This window comes from Tyto alba, unplaced genomic scaffold (assembly GCF_018691265.1).
Source record: "Tyto alba isolate M040663 unplaced genomic scaffold, T.alba_DEE_v4.0 Super-Scaffold_27, whole genome shotgun sequence".
Lineage (NCBI taxonomy): Eukaryota > Metazoa > Chordata > Aves > Strigiformes > Tytonidae > Tyto > Tyto alba.
Genome location: NW_024881301.1, coordinates 21,827,413 through 21,848,523, shown reverse-complemented (window position 1 = coordinate 21,848,523; position 21,111 = coordinate 21,827,413). Strand labels below are relative to the sequence as shown.

The following is a 21,111-nucleotide window of genomic DNA, read 5'->3' as shown; positions in this document are numbered from 1 at the left end:
AGGACACCCGCCGGACAGTGTTTGGAGAAGAGAAACCTGTTTGTTTGGGGGAAGAGATGGACACCAGAAAAAAACCCAATATTTTGAAAATGTTGAGGACATCTTGCTTCTATGCCAGCTGCAAACAGAGCAGCCACAATTGCTATCATGGCTTCATCCCACACCAGGGAGCACTGGGGAGGCTCTCAAGAGTGGGGTTTGGCACCTCCTCCCCTTGGCTGAGCAGGAACAGTCTCACACAAACCAGGCTGGCCGTGCCTGTCCAAGGGCAGTGTTGTAGACACATTTCCCAGCAAGCTGGGAGCTCTGTGAACCTTTAGTTTATTGGTGCTGATCTGGGAGTAGCCTTATCTATTTCCAGTTTTACATCAGATGGCATCTGAAATTAATGTTCTTTAATAAGCAGCAAAATGTGTGTTGTCAGCATCTCAGGGTGAACACAGATACATTTAGACCTTTGGTAGAGCTTATTTATGTTTTGCCTGCACCTAAGAGTGCTCTTCAGATTTTGTCCCATGCCTGTTCTGGATTGTTTGATTTATTTATTTAGCCATGATTCAACAGAAGGAGGGGAAAAACTGCAGCAAACACAAAGACTTCACTCCTCCTCACTCTTCCCAGTTGCACACACCCGATCGACTCATTTCCTTTCTCAGCAAAGGAATTAGGCCCCCATGATGCCGTATTTCCAAAACAAGGACATTCAGCCACAAAACCTTTGCCTCTGCATCGGGGAAAATGTGACAGACATCCTTGCTGCATGCAGAAGGGTGGCCAGCCCAGACACCAGCACACAATGCATACCAGTAAGCTCAGGGAAACACAATGCATGCCAATCTATTTAATGCAACATGCACCAGAGCACTGAACGCAGTATGTGCCAAAGCTGCTGAGCTGCGAGGCAGCAGGAGATGCTCACCCCCAGAGCACGGATGCTGCAGCCAGATAGGGGCAGAGGGAAATGGCAGGGTGTGGGAGCTGCCCATTGAGGTCTTTTCAGTTCCCTAGAACATTTACACAAAACAATGCATTCTGAAGCAACTCCCTGCTTCACTAGATACAGGATCCTCCTTGCTTTTTTCTAAGGGCATTAAATTATCATTTGCTTCTCATTCCCTGGAAGACTCACCTAGTTTTTACTAATTCCTTTGCTGAAGTGCAGCTCTGCTCTCCCCAGAGACCCTTCACAGAGCTTACAATGTTTACTGCCTAATGATGATTTCCACATGAAATAGGCTTGGTTTGAAAGAAAATGTTTTCTTGAGCTGCCAACTCAGTCAAGTCTCCAGCAGTTGAGCTGGCTTTCTTCCATCTTAGGCATCATTGCTAGTAATCAAGCTCCAGACCGCGGCTGTGCCTGTGTGACTGCGTGGCCATCAGTTGATGCTATCAGTGACAGTTTGCTGGATCTGGTGGATCTGGTACCATCACGTGGGGGAACCCACTGCAATGAATCTAGCAGAGCTGGTGGCTGTGCGTGCTGCAGGAGGCTGCTAAGAGGCATAACAAGCATTAAGGACTAACTGACTAAGGTCAGGAGATACCTACCTGGGTAAAAACACGCCATCTTTAGCCAATTTTTAGAGTGTGGATGCACTAAGAGACTATTTTGCTGTGGGCTGGACAGAAATAGTTTTCTCTGCTTTACAGTTTCTTCCAAACCTGGAAAAAAATCCCTAAAGGGAGACTGAAATGCCTCCCTCCCCCTTTGAAACCATGGAGCATAAATTCATGCATATTCACACATGATCTTGTTCACAGGGAGAAAAAATATAGCAGCACTGAAAGAGACAGTTCAGAATACCACTAAATTACATGTGCAGTGTAATTTGTATTTTTCCTCTTCAGCAAATCATCACTATTCTCTCCTACTAGCACTCTTGAATTCTTGAATGCACAACTGCCACTTGGAGTAAACAAAGTTCACCACGGGAACTCAGAGGGAATTCAGTGTCCATTAGCTATGGTAAAGGGAAAAATGTCTTTGCTGTATCTTAGCTGGACTATTAGTGCTCTGTTATGATTTCTGAAGACAAAAATGCCATTTATACAGCATCATTTGGCAAGAAGTTGTTTCATTATTAAAGCACTGTTGAAAATCTGGCTATCTATCAGATATTGAAATGGTGCTGAGCTTTTTGAAAGCCTGGCTTTCCCTTTTTTTCTCACTTTTTTTTTTTTTCTTCTGTCACTTGTTATTCAGAAGTGTTAAGTGTTTCTGGATGTGTCTCTAGAGATTTCACTTTTTTGCTGATCCTTTTCACATCTTTGTTAAATAGAAACATGTTGAGGAGAACACAACTTTTTAACACATCTCATCAAAACTGAAATATTGTAGAAAAACAGTAATGGAATAGAGTTTTGATTTAATCCATTAGCTATGCAGGTGCAGCTGCGTAACTCGTACTATAAAGCGTGTGTGTGATCTCCTTACACGATGAAAGGAGAAGACTCTGCAGTTGAGGTTTTTGCTTGTCCTTTGTATTTACTGGTTTTTCATTTTCTATTGCCCTAAGTGCCGTTGCTCCTGTAAGAGCCGTAAACTTTGCTACAGCCGTGCTTGAGAATAATATACCAGCCATTACTTCTTGTATGTAAGGATTGACACCTTGTGGCCAGAGTGCGCTAAAGGAAAAATAATCCTGTTGAATCATCTGGCCATTCCCCGTAGGGCAAAGTTTTCTTTAACCATCATTTATTTAGCTCTTTAAAGAGTCACAGAAATAGCCTAAGTATGGGTTTGTGCTCTTCTGCTTATGTTTTTATATAGTTAAGAATGATTAAACTTCCCATCTGCCAGAGAGAGAAAATACCTTTGGAGTCTTTGCTCTTCTAGGGGCCAGATAAGGGTTTTCTGCTCCAGCCAGATCATCCCTTAGGGAGAAGATACCTCGAGGATCATCTCACTGGCATACTTCATTCCCAGTTCTTTGTCAGAATTTGAGGAATAATTTTCTTCACTGGAAACATTTGCAAGACCTGGGTGAGCATGAGTAGCATGATCACACAGTGGAAATTGCTGAGATTGTTAGCCATGGGTCCCCACCCCAGCCCCTTATCAGCCCATTTCAGGACAGACCTCAGCCTAGGGAGCAGAAGAAATGTGTGATAGGACCACTATAATCTGGGGACAAGATGAGTTTTGGCTACTTCAGGATGTTTCTGCTTCTGCCATAAAACTTTCATATAAACTTTGAGATTCTCTTAAAATCTCCGGTTTCTTAAATGTTGTCTTAGCAAAACACAGTACTCTGAAAATCTTTTTGGCTCAAGGAAGTGGAATTGTAAGGGGCCTGAAACACCCCTCGCTCCCACCCAGTATTTCCTGCTATGTGGAGATTTATATTTGTAGTTTAAATTGCACTAACTCCTAGGAATTAAGTGTGCTGTGGTTTATATTAACAAAATACTGCAAGGGTAGTTAGACATTGCCTCATTTCCTTGTTATCTATGTAGTCAACAAAAAGTGTCAGCTAGGTAAAACAGATTGAAGCCAGGGATATGAGCTGGGAAGGCTAGACAATAGAATGAAAGGGGGAAAACCCAGACATTCCTGCTCATCCAGAGTTTAGGTGATCAGATGACAATGATTTATACATCAACATAGGAAAGGTGAATTTTGAGCAGAGATGCCAGAAGGTGTATGTCTAACTTCTTTGGATTTTGACTGGAAGCTTTTCCCAAGAAAAAAGGATAGTGAGGAATGAAATGCAAAGCATCTTCCTGCTCTTGAAAAGTTCACTAGGCTAGTTCAGAGACTGTCAGTGAAAGTGTTGCATGACCCAAGGTCAGTCTGTTCTGCTTGTGCAGAACACACAACTTCTCTAAAGTACAACAGTAATCTCTTGAAGATGCTTAGGAAAAAAAACAGTGTCTTTTTAATGGGTAACCATTACAATGATGCAAATGACCATTTGCCCACGGTGACAATGTCGAAGACATTTTAACCTGTAAAACAAATGAAGTCAGAGTGATACAGATTTCCCAGGTCTGTTGCTATATGGGCTTTAAGATCACTTGTGTGTGAACCTTTATGAACTTAAGAACTGAAAGACTCATCCAAACCTCTTTTCTAAGTGAAGAGCAATGCCTGTTCTGAACTTCCTGGTTTGGGAGAATCTGCTTTGCATGAACATTTAGCCTGTGCAGGAGCCCTCCTGGACACCACATGTCCTCCCAAGATATACAGTAATAACTGTTTGCAGATCTTCTGTGCATTACCTTGCACGTCATTCTCTTTATTTTGTCTCTGTTAGGTAATGGCAGCTCTTTCTCCACTCACCTGTCTCAACAACCAAGTCAGTCCTGGCTGGCACTACCTCTGCTCAGGAGCCGTTCGACGTTTTGGAGCCTCTGATAAAGGCTGATCCCAGTGCTAGGCTATTCAGCTGTGATGAACTGGGTATTTCCAACGCTGCGCAAGAGGGGTCATGCTTTCACATGCGCTGAATCCCATGTCAGTGTAAAGCTGTGGGGCTTGTGCGCGCCACCATATTTCTGTCTGTCTGTCCAGAGTGTGCCTGATGGATTGATTCAGCACTGAACTAGCTGGCAGCAGCAGGAGGCACTCGAGGCTGTGCCACTGTCCCCCACAGGAGAGGTGTCACATGTGGTTATGCTCCTAAAGGAGGACCAAGGGTGAGACACCTCTTAATGATCAGCCCGGGGAAAATGGACTGATGTGGTGTTTAGGTACAATTTTGGTTATGGTCAAACCTGAAGGGGGAGGAGCCCTAGCATTTCAAAAAATGGATTTAGGAAAAGAACCAGGAACTGTTAGTTTTCAGGACTGAAAATCTGGGGGCTGGTCTTTATTTAATGTAGGTACTTGGTTCTTAGGTTCTTGACACTGCTTTCCTAGATTAAACCTTGGAAACCTTTGAAAGCTCAGCTGGAGAGGGCTGTGAGAAACCTCATTTGATTCTGAAGTTGATCCTGATTCGAGCATGGAGTTGGGCCAGGTGACCTCCAGAAGCCTCTTCCAACATCAGTTTTTTTATCATTCTCTGAGTTTTGGTTATCCCAGCAAGCTGTGTGACATGTTAAACCAAGCCTCAGACCAGAAAGCTTTCAATAAAGCCATGATCAGGGTCTTCACTTTGAAGAGAAGCTCAGGACTAATTCGCAGTTTATTTGCATCATGATGTAAACGTTACCACTCCACTGGAGACACGGGATACCTCCTTTCGTAGTTTTATTACAAATATTTGGGATGTAATTTTCAAGTTTCAGCTTTTGAAGCCTGGAAGTTTCAGAATTTCAGGAGAAAAGGAATGTGCCTATGGGACTGAGGCAAACTATTTTTGAAACATGACTTTGCAGATTTAATGATTTTTTGTATTTTCTGGATGAACACTGATGTGCTTTCACAGTGGTACCCGGAGTTAAAGTCTTTGATTCTCTGCAATAGTCCCTGCAATAAGCCTAAAATGTTCTTTTTATACAGTCATTTGTTTTGGAGGAGGGAGAGAAACAATGCCCAAAAATATTTAATCAGGCATGCTTTCCTAAGGCAGTCAGTGAGAAAAAGCATCTGAGTCATCAGAAGTGGAAGGGAAACTTTGTGTCAACTAGAGTAATTTGTACCTCTGTCTCCTACCAGATCTCTTGTGCAACCTCAGTTTGAGAACACAGTAGGTTAGACTACAGGTTTACACTTTTCTTTGGCTTTGAGTCATGGCATTAGGGTCTCCATCAGCTTTACAAAGTCAGAAATCACAAAGGCAAATGACTGCACTGGGACTCCATATAATGCTAGCCACAATAGCTAGATTCTTTGTTTACATCATTCCAAAAGGTGAGACACACCTTCTGACAGGATTATTAAATGAGATAATTTATCTTAAGGGGCGGTGGAAGGCAAATAACAACTCACCTTTAAAAATCTTATTAGTAGTCTAAGTGCTATCTCTTTTTCTGATTTAAGGTAACCAGATATGTTACAGTTATATGAGATATCTAACCATTCCTTATTCTATAGGATATTATTAAAAATGGTTGAAGACTAGTAATAGTCACTTGTACGTAAATATGAAGTCAGAATCCTAAGAAATAAATTTACTTAGAGAAAGTCAGTTGTGAAGTCTGAAAAACTAACAGGATGTGAGCTTCCTTTCTGATACGGGACTATATACCATGGTGCTTGCAAAAGCATAAATATACAAAAGAAGGACATAAAGTTCTGGCCTGTATAGTCATTGTGAAGTTCCTGGAGTGCTGTGTTTGGTGCTGGAATCACAACTGCCAAAAAGTAACTTCAAAGAGAAAGATGAAGAATAATAAAAATATAGTCAGGGCTATGGAAAATGGCAATGTGTTAACAATCAACACATAATTTAAAATAAGAAAAAAAATCTTTAGGAGAAAACTGAATAGAGCTAAAACTGGGAAATATGAGGTGAAAATAATAGAAGAGATGATTAAAAGGGCTATCAGAAATGACACTTTAAATGAGTAAGTAAGGGAACCAGTCTCAAAGGAAAGGACAGAAAGCAGCTCAGTAAATTTGGGAATGGATATCACTTTAAAAGCATACTTATTCTTGAATAAGAAGCTTTCACAGTGAAACCTATTTATATAATTAAAGCATAGGTACAATATCATTGAAATAAATGATATCCAAAGGTTCTTAACAGTCACAAATCTGCTGCATAGTTTTTCATGTTTTGCTTGGGTGCGTCTTTTCGAGGAGGAAGACTACTTCCATATGAGCTCCACTCTCATACTAGCTCCGATTTTAGGCATCCTCCTTTTCAGAAACACAGTCCTATCCACCCCGAGTTTATCAATCTGAAAAGGTTTAGCAGCTGGTTTAGCTCCCACACCTCTGAAAGGCTGGATACCCTGAAAGCCTGGCTTAATGAGCAGGCTTTACTGCACCAGGTCTTGCAAGCTGTCTGCAAGTGAAAACAAGAAAGTTTAGGAAAAGATTAAGGAAACAACAGAACTGTGCCTTGAGTACAATATTTATTTATTGACCCATAAGGGGTGCAGCTGTATTTTCAGGGTTTGATAGGAAAATGCTAAGATAAATATTTCAAGAGGTATGACTGCTATATCTCCTGCTGTTTTTCCAGGCCAGCAATCTATTCTGAAAGCTTTTTTGTCAGAGGTGATCTTCCTGCAGTGTTTCTGACTCAAATCTACATATGCAAGTGGGAAACACTGGGTTATTTCTAAATCCTAAATGCTTGATGCTTTGTGGCAGGTCCTGTAGGATAGTTGAGCATAGAACAAGAAAGCTATCATAGTTACCTAAAAAACCTTCTTCCTGTACAATGGTGTGCCACATTTATTGCTAGCATAATCCAAATGCTTGCCAATCTCTGAATTGGTTCCTAAAACTATTTAGTAAATATATGATGATCCAATTGAGAATGATTAATCCAATTAATTTTAGAAGAAATTGCTCACAGGCCAACAAGTAAAATGCAAGGAAAAAAAATAAGATCACATAGTGAACTTTAAATAATTAGAAAGAAAATATTGTGTCCCCAAACAGAAAAATTATGCATGATCCTTTTGTCATTCTTTTTGAAGAGTACATAAAATTTCCACCATGCTTTAAACTAGGGTAAAGAAGCCTGTCATCCCATCTGCCAATTTTTACCTTTCTACTGAATAAAGAGTTGCAAGAGGCCAGCCCATTGAGAAGTGACAAAAACTGAAAGCTTATTTTCCACACATTTTTAAAAATACACAGCGAGGTTGTGGTCCCACTGAAATGTGCAGCTGGCAGAGAGCACGAGTGGGAGGTAGAAGCTGCAGCTGGGAGCAACTTCTCCAGTGTCACACCATGGCCTGGTCAAGGTTGAGTTGGCCCCAGAGCAAAGCTATCATTTAAGACCGTGTTTAGAAAAGGGTGCCCTTCTGATCACCCTTTTCCTTTTGAGAAGCTCTGGAACTACCTGTTCTAATGGCAGCCTTGATAGTCCACTAATCTGTTATTCTGCAGAAATTATTTATTGATGCCACAGTCATCTAGGACCCTCAATCCCAGGCGTGTCACAGCTATATACCACTCTTTACAGCTTTCAGTTGGTTCTCAGATGGGGACTGGAGTAACTCTTTTTAACCTGAACCCTTCGGAAGATTAACTGCCACAGCAGCTGTCAGAAACATTTGCAGAGCAATAGCAATATCCAGCCTATGGACAATTGTTAAAGCCACCATTTCACCAGCTGGCAGAGCAACTCACAGTGTTAGGCCAATCTGTGGTTAGTCTACCCAAGATGGGTGCAAATACATAGATTTACAGCTGAAATGGGGTATGTGTTGTTCACCTTGTAAGCAATTCAGGAATGTCCCGGATAGGGGACACATATGCAAGCGATTGCCTTGACTTTTGATAACAAAGTTTAAAGTATTTTCTTAGTTGTGAGGGCTAGTTTCTGGTTTCAGGGGCTTGGAAAGCCGAAAGAAAAGCTCTTCTCCATCAGCACACCCAGGGAGTGAGGACCTGCAGCCTACATTTCAGTATGTGTTAGCTGACACTGGCAGGACACAGGAACAACCTCAAAACCACGGATGAAATGCAAAGAGTAAATTTATTCTCATTATCTCACAACCCAAAGGATCTGTGCAGCAGCACCCAGGCAGAGGCATGCAAGTGGGGACAGCAGTACTGAAGAGCTTGGTCCTGGCTAGCCAGAAAGAAGAGAAAAAAGAAAATATTTTGAACCTGCTGCTTTCACCTGTATGTATCAGGGCGTTTTGCAGGTGTTGTTTTTCCACTGTGCTGTGATCTTTCCCACAGCAGGACAGGAATCTCAAGGATGTTCGATAAGGTGCCTCTATCACAGGCCTATATTATCTAAATGCAGATGTTCTACCCATCAAGCACACAAAGCTAATCAACAATTAGTATGATATATGTGTTTTTCAACACCCCAGCTGCAAGTCACTTGAGCATGTTTACAATCCTCCGCACCGATCTTCCATTGTATTCCCACATAGTACCTCTCTCTGATATAGGAATGAGGTCAACCCCTCACCATAGCTCAGCCATGTCAGGAAAAGCACCAAAGGACAGAAAGCAAACTCTCCAGGTAGGTTCTGCTTTTGAAAATCTGTGCAATCATAATGATTTCAGCAGGTAATTACACACTTAAGGACAGGAAGCCCCATTGGATCTGACATGCTGAATAATGCTGACCATCCCATCCCATCCCATCCCATCCCATCCCATCCCATCCCATCCCATCCCATCCCATCCCATCCCATCCCATCCCATCCCATCCCATTTCTTCTTATACTGAGCCAACTCATGCAGGATAGGGTGATTCAGCTCTAAATTACAGCTTATTATTAAGGCATGAAGACTGACCGTATTCACTAGCTATTAATCGCTTGGCCAAAATCCAACATCAAATATTTGCATTTAAAAATAAACTGAAAATGTTTTATTTAGGGAAACAGTGAATTGAAATTTAGGAGGAACTGGTCAGTAGGTGGCACAAGAACAGCACAGGACTGCACTGCAGTATGAAAGCTGAGTGACTTGGGTTGTATCCTGAGCCACCGACGCTGACTTTTTTCCCCCTACGGTATTTATAAACCCTGTTACCCACTGATTTAGCTAACTGAATCATTGCACTGAAGCACATGGAACGAGTGGCTTAAAGTTCTCCTTGAAAAGCTAGTTACTCCATCACTGAGTGCACTGTGTTCTCTTGACATCCACTAGCATCACTATACCTTATCAACTGCTTTCGAGCATTAAATAAGATTGAATTTCACTGTACATCAAAATAGGCATCTGACATGCCAAAGTACGATGCTCTGAATTTATCAGGCTTGTGGTTTTCTAACTTGAAAAATTAGTGCTTATATTGCAATCAGAGCATCTCAAAGCCCTTAAGTGGGGAAATGTAGCCCCACAACAGACCCCCTTTGCTGATGGAAAAGGTTCATTAACTGGATTTGTTTATCAGCACCGTGTTAGGGAAAAAACTAGTAGAGCCACATGTCAGGGCTTCAGGCACCAATTTGTGGCCATCACTATTTGCAGGAGTTCTTTGTCTTTCTAGAGGAATAGCAGCAGCCACTAGGAAAGCATGTTGTGCTGGGATGCCAATGATGAGCATTGGATTGAGCGATTATATTTAACCTTGGAAACTCTGTGACGACTGAAGGCTGTTGCTTTTGTTGGCTGTTGCCAAGGTTTTTCTTGCTGATTGGATTTACAGGAGTAATATGACTGGGTGCAAACTGGCTCAGCGGTTCCTATTTCTACTGTGCAACTGCATGTCTCTTCCTCTCCACTAAGATTTTAAATTAATATGAAGACAGACACATGTACAGGGTGCCCTGCCTTATGACTCCGAGATGTCATCACTCATTTACAGGAAATGAGTTGGAGGAAAATTGAAGGGAGGGTGGTGTCAAAAATGACGTGCACAATTAAGGTTTTCTAAATGTCTGCTTTGCACTTTGGTGCCAGATGACTGCATGCAAATCATCTGGAATATTATGAAGAAAATAATAATAATGAATTGGAACCAATCAAATGTAAAAATGATGACTTCTGCCTGCTCTAAAGTAAAAATATATCTACAAATACCTTATTCTAAGCTGAGGTATGTATATGTTTAAAAAAGAACAAAAAAGGAGGAGGACAAACATCAAATACCGAAGACAACAAGCTGTCATCAGCACAAATATACTTGTCATTGTAAAGTATTTTCCTTAAACAAGCAAAATTGAATGCTACATAGCCAGTCTCTTACATTATTCTTGTCTGTATGATTTTAAAAAGACAATTATAAGCACTATTTAAGCATAAAATAGACCAAAGCCATCATACCTTTCTCATTTCAGATCTAATTTCTATTCCCAGCCCACACATACCTGCTGTTGTATCTCATTTATTGCTGTAAATTACGTGCATCAGAGTCGCTGCAAGTAACTGGTGACACAGAGATCACAGCTGTGCTGAATTCTAATCAAAAAGTGACTCTTCACCACTTAAAGTCCCCTCAACTCATATTTCCTTATTCCTCAAGTAAAAGGAGGCAAGCCTAATTCTGAGATACAATTTATTAAAGACTGGGAATATGCTGGGATTGCCAAGGCAGCTGGAGACTGGACATGGTGACCCAGGAATCCCTTCCAGCCTGGTACAGCAATGGTTTCAGCAGACCCAAAGCATCATATGATGAGTCTTTCTTGACAGAAACAGAAATAGGTGATGGTGCCCATTGAAATACCAGAAGTATGCCAGCGGAAAAAATAACCTGGGTCAGCTGCTGCCTGTTATGCCAGCAGTGTTTTCCACCGGAGTATGTGGCTAATTCACGCTGACTGGTCTGAAAATTAAGTTATTGCACAATGACTGAAGATGCAAAGCAAACTCTTCATGTTATTCAGTGTTTATGCACCACCCATTACTTTCATTTCTGATCAGCTCCAAATGAATAACCTGACATGACTCTTGTCTGGGAAAATGTAACGGGGGTCTGTTGAATTTCATATCTTTCCTTGACAGTGGTTTTGGTTTTAAATTTCCAGACTGCTAGGGATTGTCATACTGAATCCTGTGTGAATTCCCAGTGTGGGCTTTAACACAAACTTCAGGGGCAAATATCGCCCAGTTTTTCATATTCCCGACAGGGATTCAAAATACTACTTTTAGTCCAGACTGGGATGAATCCAGTGAACTTTTAAATGAAGCTCAAATGCATCTTCTGGGTTTTATCTATCATTACAATGAGAGCGCAAGATTTACCTGCCTACATCAGACACAAAAAATTGAGGACGACGGCCCTTTGGATGACCCTACTATGAGATTCAAATGACAAGGAAACCTGAGACCCTTCCAGCCACCGCTCTCCAGTTACGCTGGTGCAGGTGGCTGGGCTTGCCGCCCTCCCGCCCGGCCTCTGCTGGTCCGACAGCAGGACCTGCCCTAGGGAAGGGCTTCAGGGGTCCTGCCAAGGAGGACACTGCCTATGTGTTCCCAACATAGCTCGTGTGCTCCCGACCCACTTCTTATCTTTGCTCTTGCCTTGTAAAAGATGTGCCGGGGGGGGGGGGGGGGCTGGAGGGGGGGAGGTGTACTGTAACCTCTTTCTTGTGATCTAGGGAACATTTAAAGTAAAAAACACAAATATATTTGATGAGGCAAAGCTTATAGGTCTGAGATCAGGGGCCTAAATTTCCAACTCATTGGTGGTCACGTTACAAAACAAGAGCCTTGAACAGCAGTGACAGGGTCATGAGTGGCACTATGGGAATTACTGTAATATCAAAAGTGAAATTAGAATATAAGTAAGAAATACTGACCACCCCTACCAGTGCAGTACTGACATGGGCATGTTAAAGTTTCATTGCTCTCAAACACTCTCAGCAACCCTGCTTCCTCACACTGCAGCGGCGGGGTTGAGGTTTCAAGCACAGGCCATGGCTTTGTGACCGGAGTGCGCATGGGTTTCTCTAGGGCATCTTAGTACGCTTAAATCTCTTCCTGCTCTGAGGTCCACGTAGAGCTCAGCACCCGCAGACCTGCAGACGGATCAGTTTCAGCCAGTACCACAGAGGCTGAAAAAGGCCCCGTTTCTCCAACGGACACCTTCCCCTACCCTGGGAGCCCTGCAGGCTCCTTGCCTCCCCCCGAGCTCGCTCTCCCCAGGGACCGACGCCGTGGCTCCTCCACGTCACAGGAGCTCACGTACACACAGAGCGCGGAGACTCAGGATGAAATTACGCGCCGTCACCTTCATGCATAAAACATGGCATGGCGACGGAGGGACGGCAGGGCCTCAGCAGCCACCCGCCGCATCCTCCCGGCCTCCTGGGGCTCGGCCCGGGGCTGCCGTGGGTTTGCCCAGCGGGGAGCAGGCCGTCCCGGGCGGCCCCGGGGACGGGCAGCCCCCCGAGCCATGGACCTGTCCCCGTGCCTTCACTGGGTGCGGACGCGGCTCTGGCGACGCAGGTCCGGGCGGCGGCGGTTCTGCAGTAAGTGTCGCGTCTGATCCCCCCCGCGCCCCTTCCCCCTTGCCACCCCTGTGCCCTTGCCCTCGCCAGCTCGCACCCATCCTGCCACGCACCCCCCGGAGCCCACGTGTGTCCCCAGGTCCAGGGGTCTTTGGCTGCCAAGGGCACGGCCATGGCTGGCTGTCCCCTACGGCCTCAAGATGGGGGAGCCCCTGCTGAGTAGACCCCTGCGGCTGGTGGACCACCTTCAGGAGAGGCTGGTTTAAAAGGGTCCCTTCCTAACACGGCTAGGCACTTTTTAATTTCTAAGAGAGTTTCAAGAGGGGGATTGTTTGCGTGTTGGAAGGGGAATATGGAAAAATGCAGAAAAATATCAGCCCTTCTTTTTTTGATCAGCTGCACGAATCAAAAAAATTTGATTGAGAGGAAGATAACTAGATCGGTGTCTTGTGAAAGGTCACAGTGCAGACAATGTCCTGAGCCTTCCCGCTTCTTTGGCTGGTAGAAGCCATGCACATCACTGAATTAATGTATATATAGCCTTGCTGTAAGATGCTGGGGTGCTTTATTCACCATTTCACCATGGTTTTACTGGAGGTATTTTGCTCATCTTCGGTGATAGACCTTACACACTGCAGCGGGTGCTGCTGTATGGAGATCCAGCCACCTCTAGCTGATTTATTCAGGCTGCCTGTCAGCCGGCACCTTGGAGAGAAACACTGCCAGTGGTTCTGCAAAGACTCGGCAAGAGTAATGCATCTGTGACAAACTGGGGAGCCAGAGGGGATTTCTTTGGTTCAGGCTACTGTAGTGTCTGAGCACTCCCAAGGAGATTCAGCACTGGCTCAGGAGGCTGGGCTGGGTTGGCTGGCAAACTGAAGCATCCTCTTCCCTATCAGGCAGGTGATATATTGTAAAAGGGATCTTGGAATGAGAATGCCATTCAGAGCACACTGCAAAAGGATGAATATGATAAAATAAGCATGCTGTCTGTCAACACCTTTGCCCCAAGCTCATGTCATTTCACTATCCTTGCTTATCCATGGAGATACCAGGGTCTGTTTGAAATTTTCTAACTCATACTGTTGCAGCATAGACATGGAGGTCTTACAGTTACCTCCTTAAATATTGTTTTGCCCTGAATTCAACTCCAGTTTGCCTTTCAGATTCAAAATATTACTGTCAGAAAGACTGATTTTCCCAGTTGTCAGTTGACTGTGCTCAATTACTCACTGGTTTTCAATGCTTGCAGCTTTGTGAGTATTTTGGTGTGCCAGAGCTTTATGATCAATTTTCTGGTTGTTAATGAAGTAGAAAAAAAAGAAGCAGTTTTGTTTCCTCTCGATTTAGGGTTACATTTACCTTTTACATTTGAAGTTCTCTACTCTTCACAAATATGTATTTGGCAGGTATTTTGTGAATGCATGTGGAAACTTCTTATCACAACATTCACTTTAAACTTTAATTATCCTATGAAAACATATGTTCCTTGCTTGGGCTGTTCTCTGAGTTAATAAGAACTACTGCCAAATGCATGCAGCACCACTTAGCTCAAGCTGTAAGAATGGGAAATTCGAGAACAACAGATACTCTGAATAATTGAAGGAGGTTTCTTTGGTTGACAATGGTGCTATCTTTGCACATATCTCAGAGCCCCTTTTTTTACTTGGCCTCTGGCTCAGGGAAACATTGCAACACTGAATAGAAAGAAAAAGAGGGATAAAGACTTTTATTTTATTTCTTAATGAGTCTGAAAAATGCTAATCACTTAGAAGAGTGTTTGTTGGCTTTGTTACTAGAAATAACTTTATTTTAGCTTGCTTTAGCCTGCATCAGTGAAGCACCACAGCCTTCCATGGCCTGTGCTGAGGCCAGTCATGAGGGCCTGCTCCTGGCAAGTTCCTTGTGCCCAGACTCAGCTTGTCCTCCCTAGCTGTCTTCTGCTGAGGCGCTGCAGCAAAACTACTGCTATTACAGGAGATGTGCTACTCTTCCATTTAGAAATGTGCAGTTTAGAATTAAAAACCAAAAAATCTGGTAAGGAAACTACTGCTGGCTGGTTTCTGAAGTCCCTGTGAGCACAGGCTGTCACTGTACCTTCTTGTTAAGCAGTCATTCAAAGGAACAGCCAGGGTACTTTGCAGTCCTTCTGTGCCTGCCCTTGTGGCCCCATTTTACAGCCGAGTGCTCGAAGGAAGCTCCCAGCAGGGATGTGTGCTCATGGCAAAAACACTGCTTTGAACAAAGGCACGTTTTCAAATGGAGAGCAATGCTCTTCTCCATGCCTGGCTGGATGTGGCTGTCCCTCTGGGCGAGGGAAAGCAACTGCAGCTCACGCCAGTGAAGCCCTCTGAGACGCTTTTGGCATTTACAAAATTGACCCTCCGTTTTCACCTCGCAGAGAGTGCTGGTTATGATACTGCAGGAGACATTGGACGGATAGTGTAAGTTTCATGCTGCAAAAAATGATGCTGGAACTAGTGAAATCTACGTTCCTGCTGGATGCTCCTGTGTCCACACAGATGAAAAACTTTGAGAAGTTTTCCTGGTGTTGGGCATCCAGAGCATCTCCCTCTCCCTGGGGTCTCTGGGATCTCATACTGGTTGACCTGCTTTTTCTTTCATTTCCCTTGGCCCAGACAGACATGGTTCATGAACCCTGTAGGAACCTGGGGTCTCCAAGACTGCTGCCTGGCTGCTAGGTTTTATTGAAGCTGGCCAGTAGTTTAAAAAATATTAATGACCAGCGTGTCATCACAGGTACGGTGTTTCCTTAGGAAAACAGGTTAAAAGTTCCTGCTCATGCCAGTGTTGGAAGCTGAGTTTGAATCATGCTAGTAATAACTGCACAGAACAAGTCTTAAAACTATTGGGAAGAGTCTGAAAAGCAGCTGTTTGCTGCTACTCCCCAAAATATACTTGGCTTCTGGCCACCAACACATGTTAAAGCCCTGGGGATCTCTGGGGAGAAGGTTTCTCTGGCTTTTCCTGAAATTTAATACATAGGGTTTGCACAAAACCCATGACTTCACACAGAGAAAGGGATTGTATGTCCCTGATGCAGGATGGAAAATTGGGAAATTCTGCTGTCTGTGTGGCTGAAGTGCATTTTGAATGACTTTTGCCAGCTTGCCATGCCAGCCTGGTGCTCAGAGGTTGCGAGGTCCTGGGTGGTCTCTGCAGATATTCTGCTGGGCTGGACCTGTCCATACCACTTCATGTATCACTGTAAGCATTTAGTGAAAGGGAAGAAGTGGGGAAGCTGCAGCAGAAATGTTAAGTGACTTGTTTAGAGCCATAATCCCAGCTGGTATTGGAAGGCAAGATACGGGGTGCCCATCCACACGTTCAACCCGTGGGCACTGGCCACCCATGGCACTGTGCTGGGTCTGGGTCCGTGTGCGGGTCTGGGTCTGGGTCCAGGTCCTTGGCAGCACTGTGCTACCACCACAAACCCATCCTGGAGCATTGCCAGGTATGAGGGGTATGGCCATAGCATTTGCCCAGCAAGGGTGGGCCCAAAAAACTACATCCTTCTGGTGCTAATTTAGCTTTCGCAACCTGTAACCCTTAGGGCAAAGAATCGATGTCGAGCTTTGATCACATCTCATTAAATATTCATCATTAGGCACTTTTTCTCCTCACCAGCCAGGCCTACTAGAGTAATGTTGTAAACAGCCCTTTCTTATTTCTGCTCCAAACTGGCTGTGCGATTTAGTCAGGAAAATATCTGCTGTGTATTTCGATTTCTTTCCAAGTGATAAAAAAACAAAACAAAACAAAACAAAACCAATTGCCATCAAAAATCAGAAAAAGCAAGAAACCAGAAGCAAAAATGTCATTTGGGGAAAAAAAATGGCAAAAGCACAATTTGTACATGAACTGCATAGCCTCACGTGATATCAAAATCTACCTTGTTTCATGATACGTATAATTGGTTCATAGGGAAAAAAAAGATTATACAAGTTACGAGTGTTAGGGAAAACAGTACAGAAATATTGTTCATATTCATAAATGGAAGTAATATTCTATAAGATAATAGGTGAGCCTGGCTTTAAACTACCCTTAAATGGCAATAAAAAAAGAGTGCGCTGTTTGTCCTACTCATTCTTGGTAATAATGTAGTTTTAAATGGTGTTTTTGTTTTGGGAAGCTAGGGGGAGATTGCTTTCCTGCAGAGGAGTAGACTTTATGCAATAGTGGATACAAGAGTTATATTTTGCCTCTTGCCTCAGGGAAATGTTCTTTGGAAAACATACTGTAACATACCCAGAGGCATGACGCCCCGTGCAGTGCTGTGATACTTGCATGGGCAAAAAGCCCTTCCACTCGGAGGGGTCCATTCAGGACCAATGGAGATTGATGGATTTCAAAGCCATCCAAGGCAAGGCTCTTTGTCTTCTCAGACCTTTGACGTGTGGAAAGAAGGATATGCAAGTATGACTAATGTTCACCCATTGCTGTGAAAAACCTCTTACCACCGAGCCTTTGTTAGCGCTGTACCCGTGGGATGCTTAGACTCAATCATTCAGTGACTGGAAAATCATAATGGGTTTCTAGGTACGTTTTGCATACCAACTCAAATACTGAGAATTTCACATCAATAAGTCTTTGAAAACAACCACAAGGACATTTGCATGGTTTGTTTTGTTTTTCTTAATATCACACACACACCCCCCAACCACTCAATTTTAGGCGCATTTCAGAGAAGCTGGAACTGCTTTGTCATTACTCATTACAACCAGGAAACATGACAGCTTAATGGTGAGGCTGCAGCAGACCCCTGGCAAGGCAGATGGTGATGGAAATGTAGTAGATATGTTTGTATAACATGCAATAATTCACAGCTGCCATTATTAAGAATTCCTAGGAAATGGGTGAGAATTGCAATTGCCTGAGCAAGACAGACAAAAAACTTTTTTAAGTTAAACCAGTAGCAATAGTTATTTTGTTGTGCTTCCCCCTTCCTTTCAAGGGCTATACTCTGCTTTATAATTATAGACTTAGCATATGAAACCCTCCTCCATTTGGATACAACAAAAATTCAGCAATTCGTAGCTGAACTATCAGCAAATCTGATAACACTCACACAGAGGGATAGCAGTCTCATGCTCAGCATCAGTTAAAAGTACGTGCTGATGCAATAGCCCTTGTTAGGAATGACACTCCTGCTCCTCACTCTCATACAACACAAGCTTGTAGATGTCTTGTGAAGACTTGACAAAGAATTCCGGACCTTAGGAGACAACTGCTGAATGAGAGGAATGTGTTTAGCCACTAAACTTCTCACAACACTTGCGGGATTTATGATGAGTTTCATCTGGGCATAAAACAGTACTTTCCAAACACTAGGGGCAGTGTAAAAAACTGTCCAACAGCCAAATGTTCCCCTTTTTTATCTTTGCATTAAAACTGTTATGTTCATAAAATGAGAACTTCACCATTCTGCTGAACCTTTGGAAGACCCACAAGCCCCATATCTTCAGAGCAGGCTACGTTACCTAATTCCTTGTGCTAAATAGCTTTGGTAACTGCTTACATAAAACTCAAAGGAATAAAATCCCCAAGTGGGTTTAGCGCCAATCTCACTTAAATCCCACTTAGACCTTACTTTGAGGAGGAATGTGAGACTTGTGCTACACAGGGGAGATGGGAACTGCCCCACAGCATCTTCCCCCAAGCAGAGGGTACAGCATGTCCCCTGGGTCTGAGTGTAACATATTCAGCTCCTGCTCTGAAGACAAAGGGAATGGAGCAGTCTAGACATTTTGTATTGCTATATCACTGCTTCCAGCTGAATTATTCTGCTGATGATCCTCAGTTCCTCCCCTCTTCTCTCTGAGAACAGTATGGGCTTAAGCTAGTCCGAAAACTTTTAGATAGATAAAATTAGTCAAGATAAATCCCACTCATAGTGATCTTCTAAAGAGGATTTCAACCTTAACTTTTTTCAAAATAGGTAAGGATCTAGCAATCAGCTGAAGAATATAATGAGCTGGTTCAAAGCTGGTCATTTAAACAGAGTGGTTACAGTGTCCACAGCACTGGCACTAGTGAACCTGTGCCAACTATAATAACTGCTTTACTTAAGCTTTTTAGCTCTGTTAATCCTTTCGATCTGAATAAGGAGTGACTTGTTGAAGAACTAAGCTGGAAAGCAAAGAGAAAGCAATGAAAAGGAACAACAGATTACGCCTGTACAGAGTGGAGGACAGCAGGGCAAAAGACACATAAGAGCCAAAAAAGCACTATTACAGTCATGAGGCATGGTGTCGCCACTACCCTTAGCATCTGGCTTGAGAAGTCCAGATAAAAGCATGTAATTTATATTTTAAAAGACGAGAAAGAACCAAATTCAGGTCTTGTCAGATGAAGACATAAACCCAAGCAGGATAAATATGTCATAAGGGTAGATGCTATGGCATGGTGTTTATGATGAAATGGTTTTTAATCCCTTGCGGATTACAATCCTGTGCCATAGGCAGCAGTTGCATTTGTGAAAGCTTCCAGGTGCTGGTGGAAGCTTTCCATCAAAGCCACCAGATCCTGAAGTCCTCTTTGCAAGTCACCTTCAAAAACCAGTGTGGGCTGTAGTCGCCCACGGCTGAGCCCTGGTAGCTCTGCAAGAGCTGGGTGTTTCTCTGAGGAGAAACTGAATTACAGAAGTATTTGTAAAGCATCTGTATTAAATAATGGAAAGCAGCTACTTTCTAAGTGATGGACAGCTATAGAGAATATCAGTATACATCACACAAATTCTATGAGGAATACAGACCTCCAGTGAAATATTTCTATTGCGCTATTAAAATTGAAAAATTCTTTTCCTTTTACTTAGAGTTGCCAAATTTTTTGAAGTGAGCTCTTCGCTTCTAATTTTCATATCAGTTATTCTCCAACATACCCACCAAAAGCTGCTTTCATGTTTGTGACAAGCAAAACTCTCCACTTTCAAAAAAGTTACACCACTTGCTCTGATGCAGAAGTCAAATTTCTGGGGTAAATTCTCTGGATGCAAACTAGCATACTTGAAAACAGCAAAGAAATTGAGCTCAAATTTCCTATTTTGTTTTTAACATCTAGATTTTAGACCACTAAGACAAAATTGTAAAAAGATGAACATAATCCACATATTAAGGAAACAGCGCGCAGTAAAATAATATCAATAAGCTTGTCACCAACTCTGCAACACTTCTTAGCAGGACTATCCATCATATGCTTTTGCATAAGATGAACAGCCCTATAATGCTTTCACACAACCGCACTCCAGCAAAATTAGGCATGGGTTTAATATAAAATTTGAGATAAAACTTGAACCCTTATATTAGAACAATGTCTGTTACATTCACCAAATCTTGGCACAGTAGTGGATAGACCCACAAATATGGAGGAGAGCTCTGCAATGCACAAGTGTCTCCATTTCCCACTCCTGATCACCCACAGAGCATGAGGAGATTGGCATGTCCCAGCAGGAGAAAACACAGCCAGGGACCTGAGAGCCTGGTCAGGTGAGAGGAACTGTCTGATGGGAAATAGGGAAGATAAAGTAGCTCCCACAAACAGCTTTACCCTACTTATCCTTTCTATTTAAAACCTGTGCTGAAGGGAGTTCAGAATCTGAAAGGGATTAGTTTTGAGGAAGGGGCGGGCTGATGCATAACTGAATCGTTTCTTGTTTGGAGCAGCAGTACAAAGCCAGGCTCCTGCACTGAATTCCTAAAGTCTAACCCAAAAATGTCAAATCACCTTGAAGTGGAAAAAAAACTTCTGAAAAGAACATAGACAGAACAATTCAGTTTGCCTGTAATTGCTTGTATTTCCTTTGCTTTCTTAGTGCAAGAGTGCTGGATAAATCCAGTATGGTTTAAAATTAAGTAATTAATATTTTACCTCCACATGCATATGGGATCTTTTTAATATATCCAGATGCTATTTAGAAACAGTGAAATATTTCAGCATGCTTTTTAGCAGGAATTGAGAAACTGCAACATCTTGATGCTGATATGAGTGTTAGCTGATGGTATCTCTGTAATGAAAATTGGCATTATACTAGAAATCCACTCTTTTTTAAGCACACAAGGTAAGCCCACAGCCCTTGAGTGAACTAATTATTGCACACTAACACTGTGCTTGAGGTAATAAGCTTGGTTAAGTCATTTCTGATTGCCTTGTTTACGATTT

General features: G+C 42.9%; 1 protein-coding gene across 2 annotated transcripts in view; it reads left to right on the top strand.

The window, feature by feature from the left end:
* Positions 1–12,873: 12,873 nt before the first annotated feature.
* The window catches only part of RIPOR2 (RHO family interacting cell polarization regulator 2), a 108,673-nt gene continuing 100,435 nt past the window's right edge, over positions 12,874–21,111 (top strand). For both annotated transcript variants that reach the window (XM_032986672.2, XM_032986664.2), the window contains exon 1: positions 12,874–12,954. In XM_032986672.2, the coding sequence (XP_032842563.1) occupies positions 12,879–12,954 (76 nt within the window). In that variant the 5' untranslated portion in view covers positions 12,874–12,878. The remainder of the gene's footprint in view (positions 12,955–21,111) is intronic.